General features: G+C 43.2%; 2 protein-coding genes and 1 long non-coding RNA gene across 5 annotated transcripts in view; 2 read left to right on the top strand and 1 right to left on the bottom strand.

Annotated features, from left to right (window-relative positions):
* LOC119531158 overlaps positions 1 to 1,320 on the top strand; it is a 100,439-nt gene extending 99,119 nt beyond the window's left edge. For both annotated transcript variants that reach the window (XR_005216236.1, XR_005216235.1), the window contains one exon: positions 889 to 1,320. This is a non-coding gene — a long non-coding RNA (uncharacterized LOC119531158). The remainder of the gene's footprint in view (positions 1 to 888) is intronic.
* RPS6KA5 (ribosomal protein S6 kinase A5) overlaps positions 1 to 4,925 on the bottom strand; it is a 231,590-nt gene extending 226,665 nt beyond the window's left edge. Inside the window, exon 1 of one of the 2 annotated variants that reach the window (XM_037832058.1) lies at positions 4,643 to 4,925. In XM_037832058.1, coding sequence (XP_037687986.1) covers positions 4,643 to 4,736 — 94 coding nt within the window. In that variant the 5' untranslated portion in view covers positions 4,737 to 4,925. The remainder of the gene's footprint in view (positions 1 to 4,642) is intronic. The other variant, XM_037832057.1, reaches the window with a different exon arrangement.
* Positions 4,926 to 5,267: 342 nt separating this feature from the next.
* DGLUCY (D-glutamate cyclase) overlaps positions 5,268 to 16,893 on the top strand; it is a 121,490-nt gene continuing 109,864 nt past the window's right edge. The window contains 2 exon segments of the mRNA XM_037832060.1: positions 5,268 to 5,533; positions 7,263 to 7,349. The gene's annotated coding sequence lies outside the window, so the exon portion shown is untranslated.

Raw genomic sequence — 16,893 nt, 5'->3', positions numbered from 1 at the left:
AGACATTTCTCCAAAGAAGATATACCAATGGCCAATAAGCACATGGAAAGATGCTCAATATCATTAGTCATCAAGGAAATGCAAATCAAACCACAATGAGATACCACTTCACACCCACTAGGATGACTATATGCAAAAAGACATACAATAACAAGTATTAGCAAGGATGTAAAGAAATTGGAGCCCTCATACATTGCTGGTGGAATTGTAAAACGGTGTAGCCACTTTGGAAAAGTTTTGGCATTATCTTAAAAAGTTAAACACAGATTTATCATATGATCCAGCAATTCTACTCTTGGCATCTACCCCAAAGAAATGAAAGCCTAGGTCTACACAAAAACTTATACACGAATGTTCATAGTAGCATTCTTAACAATTGTGAAAAGGTGGAAACAACTCAAATGGCCAACAATGGATGAAATGATAAACAAAATGTGATATATCCATACAATGGAATACTATTTGGCAATAAAAAAAATGAAGTATTGATACGTGCTACAACACGGATGAATTTTGAAAACATTATGTTCAGTAAAAAAAGCCAGCCACACAAAAAACACCTATTTTATGATTCCACTATATGAGATGTCCAGAACAGGCAAATCTATATAGAGAGAAAGCAGATTAGTGGTTGCCTAGGACTGGGAGTAGGGGATGAGAATGGGGAGTGACTGCTGTAAATGGGTATGAGGTTTCTTTTTGGGTGTTGGAAATGTTCTAAAATGATTGCAGTATGGTTGTATAACTCTCAATATACTAAAACTCACTGAATTTTACACTTACAACAAGTGGATCTTATGGTATTTAAATTATATCTCAATAAAGCTGTTTAAAAAAAAAAACTTCTCAATTTCAACCTTGCTCTATCTCTTGGATCACCTGTTCTAGGGGAACACTATGGAGACGTCCACAGGGCTAGGAACTGAAGCGTGTATCAACAGCATGCAAGTGAGCCATACTAGAAGCAAAACCTCCAGACCTGCACAAGTGTTCAGGTGACTGCAGTCCTGGCTGATGTCTTGACTACAACCTCATGAGAGACCCTGAGTCAGAACCATCCAACTAAGCCACTTCCAAATCCCCGACCCACAAAAATCATACTGTTCTAAACTACTAAATTTTGGGATAATTTGTTACACAGCAATAGCTAACTACTTTACCTTCCTTGACCTGAGTGTTAGGCTCTCTCTCCTAATGGTATCCCCTCCTCTTCTGAGAGTTTAATTTCATTTCCATCCACATTGTTTACTGAAGTAACTGTCATGCCGATATAACATGATCCTATCCTCTGTCTTTTTGATCCAGAAGTGGGTACCTGACCACAGCTAGGCCAATAAATCCTTCCCTGAGACTTTTATATTTGAAGTTCAGTAAAAGGCAGTGTCTCTCTAGCAGCCAAAACTGTACCATGTAAAATTTGGGGTCTTTCAACAGTCATGATCTTCCCCATGTAAGAGAAGGTAGATAGCAGTGGAGAAGAATGAAGCCAACTGAGAGACAAGCAGAGATTCAGGATGGAAAGAGTGCAGACAATGTAAGTGTCTGGTTCCATTGATTCCTGATGCAACCCTATCCTTCTACTAGGAAACCACATCTATCTTGTAGCCCCAACATCTAAAACAGCACCTGGTACACAGAGGAAATGAAATATTTATTTAACAACTGAATAGAGATAAAACAATCCAATATCCTTCCAATAAATAATCCCCCCTTTTTTCTCTTTATAGAATTGGATTTGATTAATTTAAACCCAAAAGGTCTAACATCTTCTTTGCTGTCTTTGCACTTTGTATAATACACCTTTATTGTACTTATGACAATACATACCAATTACTGCTTTACACAACTTCCTCCCTTACTACCGGGGGCAGAACATTTTCTTAGTAATTTTTGGTATCATCAGTACCATTTACCTTAGAAAACAGAAAGTGCTCAAGAACTATGTGTTAAATCAATCTAATCAATCCTTTACTCTTAATTCTTCAGCTTTTATAGTCATTGCCATCAATTTATCAACCACCTACTATACACAAGGCATTGGGAATATGACGAACTATTAGAATTGGTCCTGGATTTTCATCCATTCAATTAATTCATTTAACAATATTTGAGTGCCTACCATATGCCAGAAGCTGAAAATGGACAAAGGACACAGTAAATGCCCTCAAGTACCTTACAGTCTAGCACAGACAAGTGAATGATTATTACAGTATCATTTGTAAATGTTTCTGAATAGATATGCACAGGCTCTTAGCAGCAGCAGGGATTATGAAGAGTTTACTAGAGAAGGCAAGACAGATACAAAAAAGGTAACAGCCAAGCAATGTGACATAGGCTAAGGACCAAATAAGTGATGTGGATTAATTCACACACTTTAAGATACTGTTATGGCGTGATGTTTAGATATACATTCAACAAACATTTACTGCTTAGCACTTGCCCAACAGTGTTTTAATTGTCACATTTTGTAGATGAGAGAAGTGAGTATCAAGCGGGTGAAGCAACTTGCCCAGTCTACAAAGCTAAAGAGAATAGTATGCCATGCTATTCTGTCTTAACCTGGAGCAATTTCCATCCCTTACATGTGACTTCTATTGCTTTTTACTCACCCTTCAGCACAAATGCTCAATGACCAACTGCTGACTTGGTATGACTATATGCTTTTGTACATTTTGAGAAGCAAGAGACCACATCAGATCAAATTACTTTGGTGCCTATTATAGCATCATGTGCTGACAGGAGTGCAGTTGGCTGAAGATGAGCATATCTTCAAGTTATATTTTAACAGTGTTTTTGACCACTATATCCGGTCAGTTGTTCAAGTGTTCGGCAAGAAGTCAAAATGACTGTTCATTTCCTTTGATAGTTGACAGTACTAAAGATTTCAGTATAATCGCACCATCCATCAGAAAAATTTCTAAAATGTAAACTTGAAGCTGATGATTCACACAGTTAGTAGAAAAGGAGAAATAAAGCAGCATTCATTGTTTTCTACAAAACTAACATTGTCTGCAAACCCAGAAACTGAGCAGATGGTTGACTACTAGTCTTAAGTAGGTTGCTTCTTGGTCATTTAGCAGAAGGTTGCTTGTTACACCATGATAAATGGCTAAGGGGAATATCTTCTAGTAGCTTTTGCTGTACAACACAATTCTGCATACATAAATCAGTGCACTGCTTTATACGATCATAAAAGAAGAAATTAAAATTCTCCAGAACAGACAGCACCTGACACAGAACCTGGTACAAATCAGGTATTAATAATAAATGTTTACTAGCCCTTTGAAAACATCAACTATTTATTAAATTGATAGAGAAAAACAAACCCATCCAGGCTGTTACAAATTCAAAACGATTAGGGAGTAACGGGCTCAAGATATATGAGATTCACAATGACGGCAAACAATGATTTTTTTTTTTAAGTTGAATTAAGTGGGCATGAATATGACATCTGTCTTAAATTAAGTCACCACACTGGTCTCAATGGAACTGACAATCTCATTAGAAATAAAAACTAAAAGAAGCAGCCACAGAACTACCTTTATAATCTGTTCAAAACAGAAACAAGGTGTATATCTGAAACCTGCTGCATAAGCTTTGTGTCTACATAATAAAATAATATCCCAATACAGCGAATAAGTTGTGTCAAAGACCTTAACAAATGCCTCAAGAACATTTAATAATAATATGAAACTCTCAAGTGTATTTTCTGTTCAGACAAAATGGATCTTTAATAAGAGATTAGGTTCCACAAATATAAATCCAAACTGTACTGATTAGTCCAAATAAGCATTTTCCAAAAGGCAAAATCCGGATCCACATGCAATGAATAAAGTAACTGAACACGTATAAAGCTTAGAACAACTCTAGTGATATCCAACACTAGGAAGAAAGCCCGTAAGCCACCTAGCTAGCCGCTGTACCTAGAGCTTTAAATTTACAGTGCCTTCACCCCAAGAGTCAGAAATTCCAGGCCAAGTATAGTATTTCACGACAAATGCATATAAATGCACTCAATCCTTGGAGCCCGCGATCCCTATTTATCTCACTAGAGACCCGACTCATTAAAAGTCCGAGGAACAACCGCCCATTTATCTCCTACAGGACCACAGCACCTTAAGAGATGGTTCCACAAACCCCGCCGGGAATCTCAAGTGAAGCAGAGGCGTGAAGTGAGCCACGCTCCAAAACAAAGCGTCCTTCACCCCACACCGAGGAAGGCGCACCTTTCACCCTAGGCAGGATGCAGTGACAGATGTGTCACCTGTGCGGGATGGGGGTGGTGGGCGAAGACATCCTCAGAAACAAGTGTCGACCGGCAGGTGTTGGCTGCTTCGAGAGCCCCCAACGCCCCGTGCCGGCCGCTCATTCCCGGACTCCCCAAAACTTTTGGCCGGGCTACTGCCAGGCGCGCCCCTACCTCCCCAGATTCCCCCACCCCACCCCACCCCACGCGGCTCCCGCCCAGCCCGCGACGAGTCCCCGCCCCGGGCCCGCCCCTCCGCGCCCACTACTCCGGCCCGCGGCCGCCCCGCGCCCCGTCAAGCCCCAGCCCCGCACCGCGCTGCTCCCAGCTGCGGCGCAGCCCCCCAGCCCGCGCCCTCGCGCCCGGGCCCGGCCGGCAGAGGGCGGGGTCGCTCACCCGTCCGCAGTTCGTGCTTGACGGTGAGAAGCTGCTCTTCCCCGTCGCCGCCGGCCCCCGCGGCGGTGCCGCCGCTGCCTCCCTCCTCCTCCATCTTCTCCTTTTCCCGACCCCACGGGGTCGTTACGACGCGAACCCGGGAGACAGCGGACGCCCGGCCCCTCACAGCTCCCGCTGCAGCCCCAGGAGCCGAGGTGCAGCGGTTCCAGAACTCGGACGCACAGACGAGTCTCTTTCCCGCTCTGGCCTCACGGCTCGCTCCTCCGCCTCCTCCCTCCCCCTTCGGCGGGCACCGCTAGTACCGCGCAACCAAACCGCCCCCTGCTCCACCGCCTCCTCCTTGGAGCCGCTCCGCCCACAGCCAGCAAGGTAGGGAGCCTTTCGAGCCGCCAACGCTTATTGGGCATAGGGCGCGCGCATCCCTTAACGCCGGCTCCCATTGGACAATCCTTTCTGACGTTGCTCCGCCCCGCTCCTCGAATTGTTGTTGCTTGGCGGGGAGGCAGGAGAGGGAGGAGCGCGATCACTCGGATTGGTGAGACGCGCGGTTCTGCCCCGCCCATTTCCTTTGGTGCGCACGCGCCATCAAGACCTTCCTTTCGCTGACCTCCCCAGAACCGTCACACCCCTTATTCCCCAGCTTCTGTCTGTTAGTAAACAGAGTCTAGTAGTCAGGAGGCTCTCGGGGTCTGTGATTGGCTGCTGCTGAAAGAGGCGGAGAGGACTGATTGGAACGTTTGATCCGCCAATCACCGTGGGGAGAGGAACGACCTGAAGGGAAGCGCTGCTCATCCACGTGTTTACCGTCATACCTCAGGGTCTCAGACCGCGATACTCAGGTGTGTGCCCAGCTGGAAGACAGCGTACCCTAAAAGGGCGTTACTCGCTCTGGTAAGCACTAAACAAGTTGAGTTTGTACTTAAATACAGGTCGTTCTTAGACTTAACGAACATTCACAAACCCAGCTCCCGTTGAAGAGTTTTGCAAAGGGTAGACATTTCCATTTTGTACAAGGCATTTCCTAGACGCTCAAAGGATGCAGAAATTAATAAAAATAGGATACAATCCTTGCGCATTAGAAGCTTTCAGTAGGACGGGAGAAACATACGAACTGTGTAAATGCACAGAAAACTATAATACATGGCAGAATTTGAAATAGAACAGTGTACAAAGCATTAGAGAATCCACAGGGGGCAGCAGTTATTCCCAGTAGAGGAGCTGGGGAAGGCTTTTAGGAAGAGGAGGCATTTGAGATAGCCGACTTAAAGGATGGGTAAGATGGAACCTTCGGCTTCAGACATTTCATACAGGGATGATAACCGAGCACAGGCCTAGAGGTAGAGCAGGCAAAGGTGGCTGGGTAACTTGCCAGCGCTCTTGTAACAAATACCACACGCTGGTTGGCTTGAACAACAGGAATTTATTGTCTTGCAGTTTGAGAAGCTAGAAGTCCACAATCAAGGTCTGAACAGGACAGGGCATGCTATCTCCAGGAGTTTGCAGCCTTTCTGGTGCTGGCTTGCTAGAAATTCTTAGGGTTCCATGCCTTGTATCTCTACCTCTGTCATATGGCAATTTCTCTCATTCTCTGTCTTCTTCTGACTTCCGGCTTCTGCTGACTGACCATGTGGAGATTTCCTTTGCTTATAAGGAGTCCTGTTATATGGTTTAGGCCCCCCCTGCTTCAATTTGGTTTCATGTAAATAATATCTTGGCAGAGCCTATTCACAAATGAATTCACCCCTTAACTAATAATAACATCTTCAAAGGTCCTGTTTACAAATGGGTTTATAGCCTCGAGATCTGGGGTTAGGACTTACACATGTCTTTAGTGGGGGACATGATTCAATCCCCAAAAAGTGGCCCATAGTTTGCCAGCCCCTGGATTAGCCTGCCATGGAAAGAAAGCACAGAAGCTTTGGGAGCCACTTCAGGTCACCCCCATAGCTCTCTAGGCCTACAGCATTTATCACACTGAACTATGATTTCCTACTGAATTGCCTTTCTCCTCCTCAAGTTGTGAGCTGTTTGGAGCCAGGGACTGACTGTGTGCAGTCATTCATTTGTTCACTCAAAAATTTTCATACTAGTTATATAGCAAGTACTGTGATGGGTGCTAGAGATACAGTGGGAGCAAAACAGATGCAGGACTTGCTCTCATAGACCCTACAGTCCAGAAATGGAAATAAATATTAAATAATCACAAAGAAAGATTAACTTTCAACTGTGATCATGTTGTAAAGGAAAATTATAGGATGCTACAATAGAATACTTCGGGGGGTCCTAATTTAGGTTGAAGTAACTGGAAGGCCTTTCTCAGGAAGTGAGATTTAAGCTTTATCTATAAAGATGAGTAGATTTTAACCAGGATGTGGCAGAGACTGGGCCTGATACTCACCAATTTCCTCTCCTCTTCCTGGATACACAGGAAGACTCCTTTTTTTTTTTTTTAGGTTTTTTTTTTTTTTTTTTTTTTTTTTTTTGCCTCCTTTGAAGTTAGGTTAGGATCATTTAACTTGGATCTTGCCAGTGGGGTGTTGGTGGATCTGTTCTGTGCCATTTCCAAAGCTGGCCTGAAAACCCCATATATGATCATTCATACTTTCTTCTCTTTCCACAGAAACCACAAAGGCCACAGCTGGGAAGGAGCCTGAACCCCTAAGTCTTCAGTTGAAGAACAGCTACCTGACCTACATCAGACAGTGAGGTACACAATAAATAAATCTTTTTGGTCTTAAGGCACTGAGATTTGGGGGTTGTTTGCTACCAAAATGTAATCTAGCCTACCCTGACTATTGCACAGGTCCTCATGGAGAATTCAAGGAAGAGGGAAAAGCAGATACAAAGTACCGAGGGCAGGCAAAGAGCCTGTTGTATTTTAGGGATTGAGAGAAAGCCGTTGGGGATGCAACACGGTCAGCGAGAAATAAGGTGGGGAGGGTAAGCAGAGATCCAAACATGAAATGTGCCTTGGGCTTTATTAATATTTTTTGAAGTGTATCCCTTGTGAAATGGGAAACAAGAGAAGGAACTTAATTGGTGTAATATTGAAAAGGTGACTGTGATTAGTGTTTGGGCTAGAGGGAGCAAAAGGTTATCACTGTAGTCTAGGCAAAAGACAATAGTGAATGTAGCAGATAGGGAGAGCAATGGAATGTTTCTGGATATATATGTTGGACCTCATGAAGAATTGGGTTTGGTAAGTGATGAAAAAAGCTATCTGAAATGACATACCAAGGATTCTAGTAGGAGCAACTGGGTGGATGGAGGGGGTGTTGATACTGTTTAATGAGAGGGGCCAATCACAGGAAGCACTTCAGGGAGAATATTAAGAGTTTAATTTTGAGATGTCTGATTCCAATATTAAGGAGTTATCTGGAGCTCAGAAGGGAGATCTGGGTTAGAGATATAAATGTAGAATTCACTGAAATGAAGATAATATTTGAGATTAGAGGTAAGAATAAAATGACCTGTGGAGAGAGTTGGGCCAAGGAAGAAAAGACGGGTCCAGGATGAAGCCTGAGATATTTCAGCATTGAGAAGCTGGAATGAGAAGGTGCAGGAGGAAAACCAGAAAGTTTGTATCTTGGAAGCCAAAGTGTTTCAAGAAGGAGAGAGTAGCCAGCTGTGCCAAAAGCCTGGAAAGTTTGTGCAGATGAGGTCTGAAAACAGTGCAGTGAGTTTGCCAACATGAGTGCCATTGGTGATATTGTTCAGTGGGGTTTTGGTAGAGAAAATGTGAGGCAAAGAAGTGGAAACAGTGCATGTGGACATTTTCGTAAGGAGTTTGACTCCAAACAGAAATAGGGAAAGAAGGCCCTAATGGCAGAAAAGGGACCCAGGTAGATTTTTCTCTTTTACCTTTTATATTGAAATAAGTTTAGAATTGCAGAAGAGTTGCAAAAATAGTACAGAGTTCTCATACACCCTTCACCAGGATTCCCCTAATGTTAATATATTACATAACCATCAGACAATTATCAAAACTAAGAAATTGACGTTGGTACAGTATTAGTAACTCTACAGATTTCACCAAGTTTTCTACCAGTGTCTGTTTTCTGTTCCAGGATTCAATCCAGATCCAAACCCGTTACATTCAGTTGTCATGCCTCCTTAGTTTCCCCTATTCTGTAACAGTTTCTCAGTCTGACCTTGTCTTTCATGACCTTGACTCTTTTTAAAGAGTTCTGGTAAGGTATTTTGTAGAAAGCCCCTCAGTTTGGGTCCATTTGATGTTTTCTTATGAGTAGATTGAGGTTATACTTTTTTGGCAAGAGGACTGCAGAGGTTCATCATCTGAGGGCTCACCCACTCATGTTAGCATCCATTGGTGGACTTTGCCTGCTGCAACTACTGCTGTGATTTTCTAATGGTGATTATCTGTTAGATTGCTTTATAAGACAAGAGATGCTGGAACATGTTTGAATGGTGATGGGATGGATGTAGCAGAGAGAAGTGACAAAAGATACAGGGGAGAGGTTGGATGACCAATAGAGAGAGTGTCTGAGAAAGTGGGCAGGGCTGGGAGCCTGAGTTCACTGGGAGGGTTTCCCTTTGACTGGAGGAGGCACCGTGTCCTTCACTGTGGCAGGAAAGAGGGAGGAGCTGCTGAAGGCAGGCAGGAACCAGCTTCTCGATAAACTTAGCGGTATCTTATCATCTCATCTCGGTATCCCTGGAATGGAGTCTGGCCCAAAATGGGCTTTCAGTAAATGTTTGTTGAATGAATGAATGAGTGAGTGAATGAATGAGAGAGAGAGAGAGAGAGAGGTAGAACCATGTGTTTAAAAGGTATGTATGAGCTGGAGGCGGGGCAAGATGGTGGAGTGGTGAGGTGTAGGTTTTAGTTACTCTTCCAGGGCAGTAGGTAGAAAGCCAGGAACTGCGTGGACTGGACACCAGAGAGCAATTTGACTTTGGGCATACTTCATACAACACTCACGAACACGTGGAACAGCTGAGATCAGTGAAATCTGTAAGTTCTCACAGCCAGGGGACCCGTGCCCCTCCCTGCCAGGCTCAGTCCCGTACGAGGAGGGGCCATTGGTGCTGGGAACAAGGAGGGAGAACGGCAGTTGTGGCTCTTACTGAAAACTCAGACTGTGATCCAAACTCCAAACAAAGATAGACTGAGAGGAGACACTGGAGAATCCGGGAGCAGTCAGCCCCACGGAGAGAAGATAGGGCTAGCAAAAACAGCAAAAAAACCCAAAAATATAAACAGAGACTTTTTGGAGAAGGGCAGGGCTCAGACAGAATCAGGCTTATATGCAAATCCAGAGGGCGACGACCCTTGTCTGAAAAGCCGGTTTCTCTGCTTTCTTGATTGTTCCTTAATGGCCCTAATCTCCTTGTCTCTTAGCATTTCAATAGCCCATTAGATCTGCAAGGAGGGCCCTTCTTTTTTTTTCTCTCTCTTTTTCTAAAACAATTACTCTAAGAAGCCCATTACAGAAAGCCTCAAAGACTTGCAATTTGGGCTCAGACAAGGGCAAAGCTAAGAGGGCTCTGAGACACAAAGCAGTAAGTCCAGTGGCTGAGAAAATTCACTAAACACCACAACTTCCCAAGAAAAGGGGGGTGTCCCCTTATAGCCATCTTCCTGGTGGGCTGGGAACACTCCTGCCCGGCACCAGCGCCACAGCCCAGAGCCGCCCCAAACAACCAGTGTGATAGGAAGTATTTCCTACAACACACACACACACACACACACACACCACAATATCGGGCGTGGACAAATAGCCTTTCCCAAACTCTCAGCTAATTGTCCCGGAGCTGGGAAGGTGGAGCTGTGTGGAAAGGGGGAAATTAACACACCCCATTCAGCCATCCTTTCAACATACTGGAAATGCCCCTACTCAGCCCTGCCCCCCAGAACCTCCCTCGGGGGACGGCGCTCACCAGTGATGTAGCACAGTCATCCCTCAGCAGAGGACCTAGGAGTGCACACCTTGGAAGAGGGACCCACTCGCAAGTCCCAGGGACCATACGCCAATACCCAGGACTTGTGGGTCAGCGGCAGAGACAAACTGTGCAAGACTGAACTGAAGGATTACACTATTGCAACAGCTTTAAATCTCCAGGAACACCTGTGAGATTTCATTATTAAAGCCGCCTCTCCCCAACTGCTCAGACACACGCCCCAACTACACATGGAAACTTGGTGCACCAATTGGACCCTCACCAGAAAGACAAAGTGAGGGAGAACTGGCTTGAGGGGAATAGGTGACTCGCAGACACCACCTACTGGTTAGTTAGAGAAAGTGTTCTCCACGAAGCTGTAGATCTCATAAATTAGAGATAAGGGTTTGAATCAGTCTACATATCCTAAAAGAACCCTATAAAGTTAAGCAAATGCCAAGAGGCCAAAAACAACAGAAAATTTTAAAGCATATGAAAAAACCAGACGATATGGATAACCCAAACCCAAACACCCAAATTATAAGATCAGAAGAAACACAGTACTTGGAGCAATTAATCAAAGAACTAGAGATGAACAACAAGAGCATGGCACAGGATATAAAGGACATGAGGAAGAGCCCAGAAGAGCATAAAGAAGAAATGGCAAGAGTAAATTAAAAACCAGATAATCTTATGGAAATAAAAGAAACTGTTGACCAAATTAAAAAGATTCTGGATACTCATAATACAAGACTAGAGGAAGGTGAACAGTGAGTCAGTGACTAGAGGACGGAGAACGGAAAATGAAAGAACAAAAGAAAGACTGGGGAAAAAAGTTGAAAAAATCGAAATGGACTTCAGGGATTGATAGATAATATTAAACATCCAAATATAAGATTCATTTGTCCATATGTCCAAATGTCCTTCAGCAGGTGAGTGGATAAATGAAATATGGTATATACACACGATGGAATACTACACAGCTGTAAGAAGGAACAATGTCGTGAAACATATAACAGCATAGATGAACCTTGAAGACATAATGCTGAGCGAAATAATCCAGGCACAAAAAGAGAAATATTAAATGCTACCGCTAATGTGAACATTGAAAAATGTAAAACAAATGTTTTATAAAGTAGAATATAGGGGAACTAGTGATAGAGAGCAATTAAGGAAGGGGGAATGATAACCCAATAAGAACAGATAAGCTATTGTGGGTAAATTTAACATTCTGGGAATGCCCAGGAATGACTATGGCTGTTAATTTCTGATGGGTATGGTAGGAACAAGTTCACAGAAATGTTGCTGTATTATGTTATTTTCTTGGGGTAGAGTAGGAACATGTTGGAAGTAAAGTAGTTATCTTAGGTTAGTTGTCTTTTTCTTACTCCCTTGTTATGGTTTGTTTGAAATGTTTTTTTTTTTTTTGTATTTTTATTTTATTTTATTTTATTTTTGGATATAGTTGATTTTAAAAAAAAGAGTTAATTAAAAAAAGAAACAATGAAAAAAATATGCAGAGCCCCCTTGGGGAGCTGGTGGAGAATGCAGGGGTGTTGGTCTTCCCCACCTCGATGGTTGCTGATGTACTCACAGACATAGGGGACTGGTGGTTTGATGGGTTGAGTCCTCTACCACAGGATTCACCCTTGGGAAGACTGTTGCTGCAAAGGAGAGGCTAGGCCTCCATATAATTGTGCCTAAGTGCCTCCTCCCAAATGCCTCTTTGTTGCTCAGATGTGGCCCTCTCTCTCTACCTAAGCCAGCTTGGCAGGTGAGATCACTGCCCTCCCCCCTATGTGGGACCTGACACCCAGGGGGAGTGAATCTCCCTGGCAACATGGAATATGACTCCCAAGGAAGAATGTAGACCTGGCATCATGGGATGGAGAACATCTTCTTGACCAAAAAAAAGGGGGACGTGAAAGGAAAGGAAATAAGCTTCAGTGGCAGAGAGATTCCAAAAGGAGCCGAGAGGTCACTCTGGTGGGCACTCTTACGCACAATATAGACAACCCTTTTTAGGTTCTAATGAATTGGAATAGCTAGCAGTAAATACCTGAAACTATCGAACTACAACGCAGAACCCATGAATCTTTAAGACAATTGTATAAAAATGTAGCTTATGAGGGGTGACAATGTGATTGGGAAAGCCATATGGACCACACACCCCTTTGTCTAGTTTATGGACGGATGAGTAGAAAAATGGGGGCAGAAAGAAAAAAGGCACCCAACGTTCTTTTTTACTTTAATTGTTCTTTTTCACTTTAATTTTTATTCTTATTATTTTTGTGTGTGTGGTAATAAAAATGTCAAAAATTAATTTTGGTGATGAATGCACAACTATATAATGATACACTTATTCAATTCAAATTGAATGCACACTTTGTTTTGTATGACTGCATGGTATGTGACTGTATCTCAATAAAAATGAATTTTAAAAATAAATAAATAAATAAATAAAAGGTATGTATGAAAAAGAGCCACAAGGATCGAATTTTAGTAAATTAGGAATAAGCCCTATGAGCTGATCCCACCTGCAGATACTTGAAAACCACTCAGATATGCACGCATGTGGGAAAGAGTTTATTTCAGAGAACAAGCACTGTGCTGAGGGATTGGGGAGATGGGAGGGGATGGACTTGGAATTTGAGGATAGTGGAAATGGTTTTGTACAGTCCCTGTGGGAAATAAATACAGGCATAACTCGTTTTATTGTGCTTCACTTTATTGCACTTTGCAGATATTGCGTTTTTTACAAATTGAAGGTTTTTGGCAACCCTGCATTGAGCAAGTCTATGGTTGCCATTTTTCTAATTGCATGTGCTCACTTCATGTCTCTGTGTCAAATTTTGGTGATTCTTGCAATACTTAAAACTTTTTCATTATTATTTTATCTGTTGTGGTGATCTGTTTCAGTAATGTTCGATATTACTGTTATTAATTGTTTTGGGTTCCATGAACTGCGCCCGTATGAGACAGCAAACTTAACCGATACATGTGGTATGTGTTCTGACTGCTCCATTGACGGGCCGTTCCCCATCTCTCTCCCTCTACTCGGGCCTCCCTATTCCCTAAAACACAACAATAGAGAAATTAGATCAATTAATAACTCTACAATGGCCTGTAAGTATTCAAGTGAAATGAAGAGTCTTTGTAAGGCTCTAGCTGCCATAGATAGTGAGAGTCCTCTGATGGATCTGGACAAAGTCAATTGAAAACCTTTTGGAAAGGATTCCCCATTCTGGATGCCATTAAGAACATTCGTGATTCATCAGAGGAGGTCTAAACATCAACAGGAACAGGAGTTTGGAAGAAGTTGTTTACAACTCTCATGGGTGACTGAGGAGTTTGAGGTTTCAGTGGAGGAAGTAACTGCAGATGTGGTGGAAATAGCAAGAGAACTAGAATTAGAAGTGGAGCCTGAGGATGTGACTGAATTGCTGCAATTTCATGATAAAACTTGAACAGATGAGGAGTTGATTCTCATGGATGAGCAAAGAAAGTATTTTCTTGCAGTAGAATCTACTCCTGGTAAAGATGCTGTGACTGTTGTTGAACTGACAACAAAGAATTTAGAAGATTACGTAAACTTAATGAATAAAGCAGCAGCAGTGTTTTAGAAGAGTGACTCCAATTTCGAAAAAAGCTCTACTGTGGGTAAAATGCTACCAAGCAACATTTCTATAGAGAAATCTTTTGTGAAAGGGAATGTCAACTGATGCAGCACAGTTCATTATTGTCTTATTTTAAGAAATTGCCATAGCCACCCCAGCCTTTGGCAACCACCACACTGATCAATCAGCATCCATTAACATCGAGGCAAGACCTTCCACCGCCAAAAAGATTACAATTTGCTGAAGGCTCAGATGATGGCTAGAATATTTTAGCAATAAAGTATTTTTTAATTAAGGTATGTACATTGTTTTTTTAGGCACAATGCTATTGTGCACTTAATATACTACATTATAAGGTAACGATAACCTTTATATGCACAAGGAAACCAAAACATTCATATGACTCACTTATTGCGATATTCGCTTTATTATGGTGGTTGGGATCCGAACCCATCGTATATCTGAGGTTTGCCTGTATAGACAACTTGGATAATTTCTGAATGGTTCTGGGGGCTCAGGTGGAGTTATAAAGGCTAAATAAATAAGGGTCTTTCTCTAGCAACATTTCACAGCCAGAAGCAGAAACAAAGGAAATGCACGGTTACATTTCCCCATGGGATTGGAGATTAGCAGTTGGACAACAGCCTACCTTAAATGAGTGTGCATGAGAAAACAATGAAGGCCAGAGTAAGCTGCTGATTTGGGAGACTAGGGTGGAGCCCAGAACCTGGAGCTGGTGTAGATGAGTTGAACAGTAGTTCAACTACTGCAATGTAGCTGCACATTGGCACATTGGAATCCCTGAGATGCTTGGGAAAAAGAAAAAAAAGTACTGATCACTGACTCCCACCCCAGAGAGTCTGATTTAATCACTCTGGGGTGAGGCCTGGACTTTGGGAATTTTTTAAAGCTGCCCAAGAGATCATAATATACAACCAAGTTTGGGAACCTTTGGAGTAGATGATGGTAAATAGGGGCACTTTGGAGTTTTGGGGGAAAAAAAAAGGCAACTTTTCAAGGTTAGTGATGATGTTAGATGTGGTAGGAAGGAAACTATAAATCAGTGGCCGTAGAAACCAAATGCAAGGAATGGGGACTTAACTAAGTAGCTGGTGGTGTGAGTGGACAAAGGAGGCAGAGTTGTTGAAGGGAGTGAAATGAAGGACTGTAGTCTGGATGTCACAGCTGGAATTGAGGAAAACATCGCTGCCCCTCTGCCCTGAGAGATGGACAAGTAGGGACGGCCTAGTCTGCCCATGAAGCGCCTGGGAAAGGGAAGTGTCCTAGAGAAAGTCAGGTTTCTGCTAAGGCTGGGAGGAGTAATAGAGAAAGTTTGACAATGTGTTTATTCCCCTTAGAAAAAGCCTTGCTGGCACCCAGTGCCAGAATGGGGATCCCTGCTCAATCCCTTGTGTTGTGGATCTGAGCCTGTGACACTATTCTACATGGCCTCACTGATCCTTACCTACTTCCTGTTCACTAGGGCCTGAAGTGAAGTGGGAGAGGGTCTCACTTGGTGTGAGCCTTTAGGAGTTAATTAATCTCATCGTTTTGCAGTGTGAGCAGGAAGCCCCTCACTTTTGGATTTGCAAGAATTAGGGAGTACCAGAGGCTCACATTATACTTCCCTTAGCTGCTTCTAACAAAACACTCAGATGTGGTAGTTTGAAGCTGTTAGGTACTCCAGAAAAGGCCATGGTCTTTGAATCCATTCCTCTGGGTGCAGACCTGTTGTGGGTGAGACCTTTTGATTAGGTTATTTCCATTGAGATGTGACCCACCTCATTCGAGGTGGGTCTTAATCCTCTTACTGGAGTCCTTTATAAAGATATAAAAGACACACAGAAAACCCAGAGAAGCTCACAGAAAAAGCGCTAGAGAGAAACTGAGAGACAAGGACACACCCATAGAAGCTGAAGAGAGGAAGCCACTGAAGCCAGAAGCTGCAAGCAGTGAAACCCGGGACCAGCAGACGTCACCACGTGCCTTGGTATCTGACAGAAGAGCCCAAGCTCACTGGTAACTGGTCTTCTGAGAAGGTGTCGTCCCGTTGATGCCTTAATTTGGACATTTTCACAGCCTTATAAGTGTAAACCTGTAAGCTAATAAACCCTCGTTGTTAAAAGCCAGCTCATTTCTGGTAAACTGCATTTTGTCAGCTTTACCAGACTAAAACATCGGCTAAGAAAGAACGTCTTTCAAGAAGTCAAAAACTGCATTATCAATGTCTTAAAACTGTTTTTGACCCTGGCAGAACCTTCACTGTAGAATGTAGATCCAGTAAATTTGAGGACCAATGGCAGGACTCAGACACCAACCGAGGTCGGGGAGGAGGGTGTGAAGTCCACACTGAGCTGAGAACACCCAACCAGTGCTCCAGGCTACATGTTGCCACTGTAGTGAAGTCAGGATGTTGGGAGGGCACACAAACACATATTTCACAACCGGGAAGGAAAGCCTGTGATGGGGGCAGCGCATGTAAGCAGTTTTCTCACTCTGCCCTGTGACATCTCAGAGGGTACCTGCAAAGCCTGGAGCCCTCCGCATGCAGCAGACGTGGTACACTAGGCTGAGTGGGAGGATCCAAGTCTGAGATCTGGCCACTCCTCTGTTATGAACTTGTGTCAACCTGTGCGCAGCTGGGAGAACCCTAAAAGGGTACGCATCCACATACATATATCCTGTTAAAGGCAGTCAACATTTTTACTGCCTTCTTTTCCCCTCCCTTGGAAT

This window comes from Choloepus didactylus, chromosome 4 (assembly GCF_015220235.1).
Source record: "Choloepus didactylus isolate mChoDid1 chromosome 4, mChoDid1.pri, whole genome shotgun sequence".
Lineage (NCBI taxonomy): Eukaryota > Metazoa > Chordata > Mammalia > Pilosa > Megalonychidae > Choloepus > Choloepus didactylus.
This window is presented reverse-complemented; position numbering and strand designations above follow the sequence as displayed.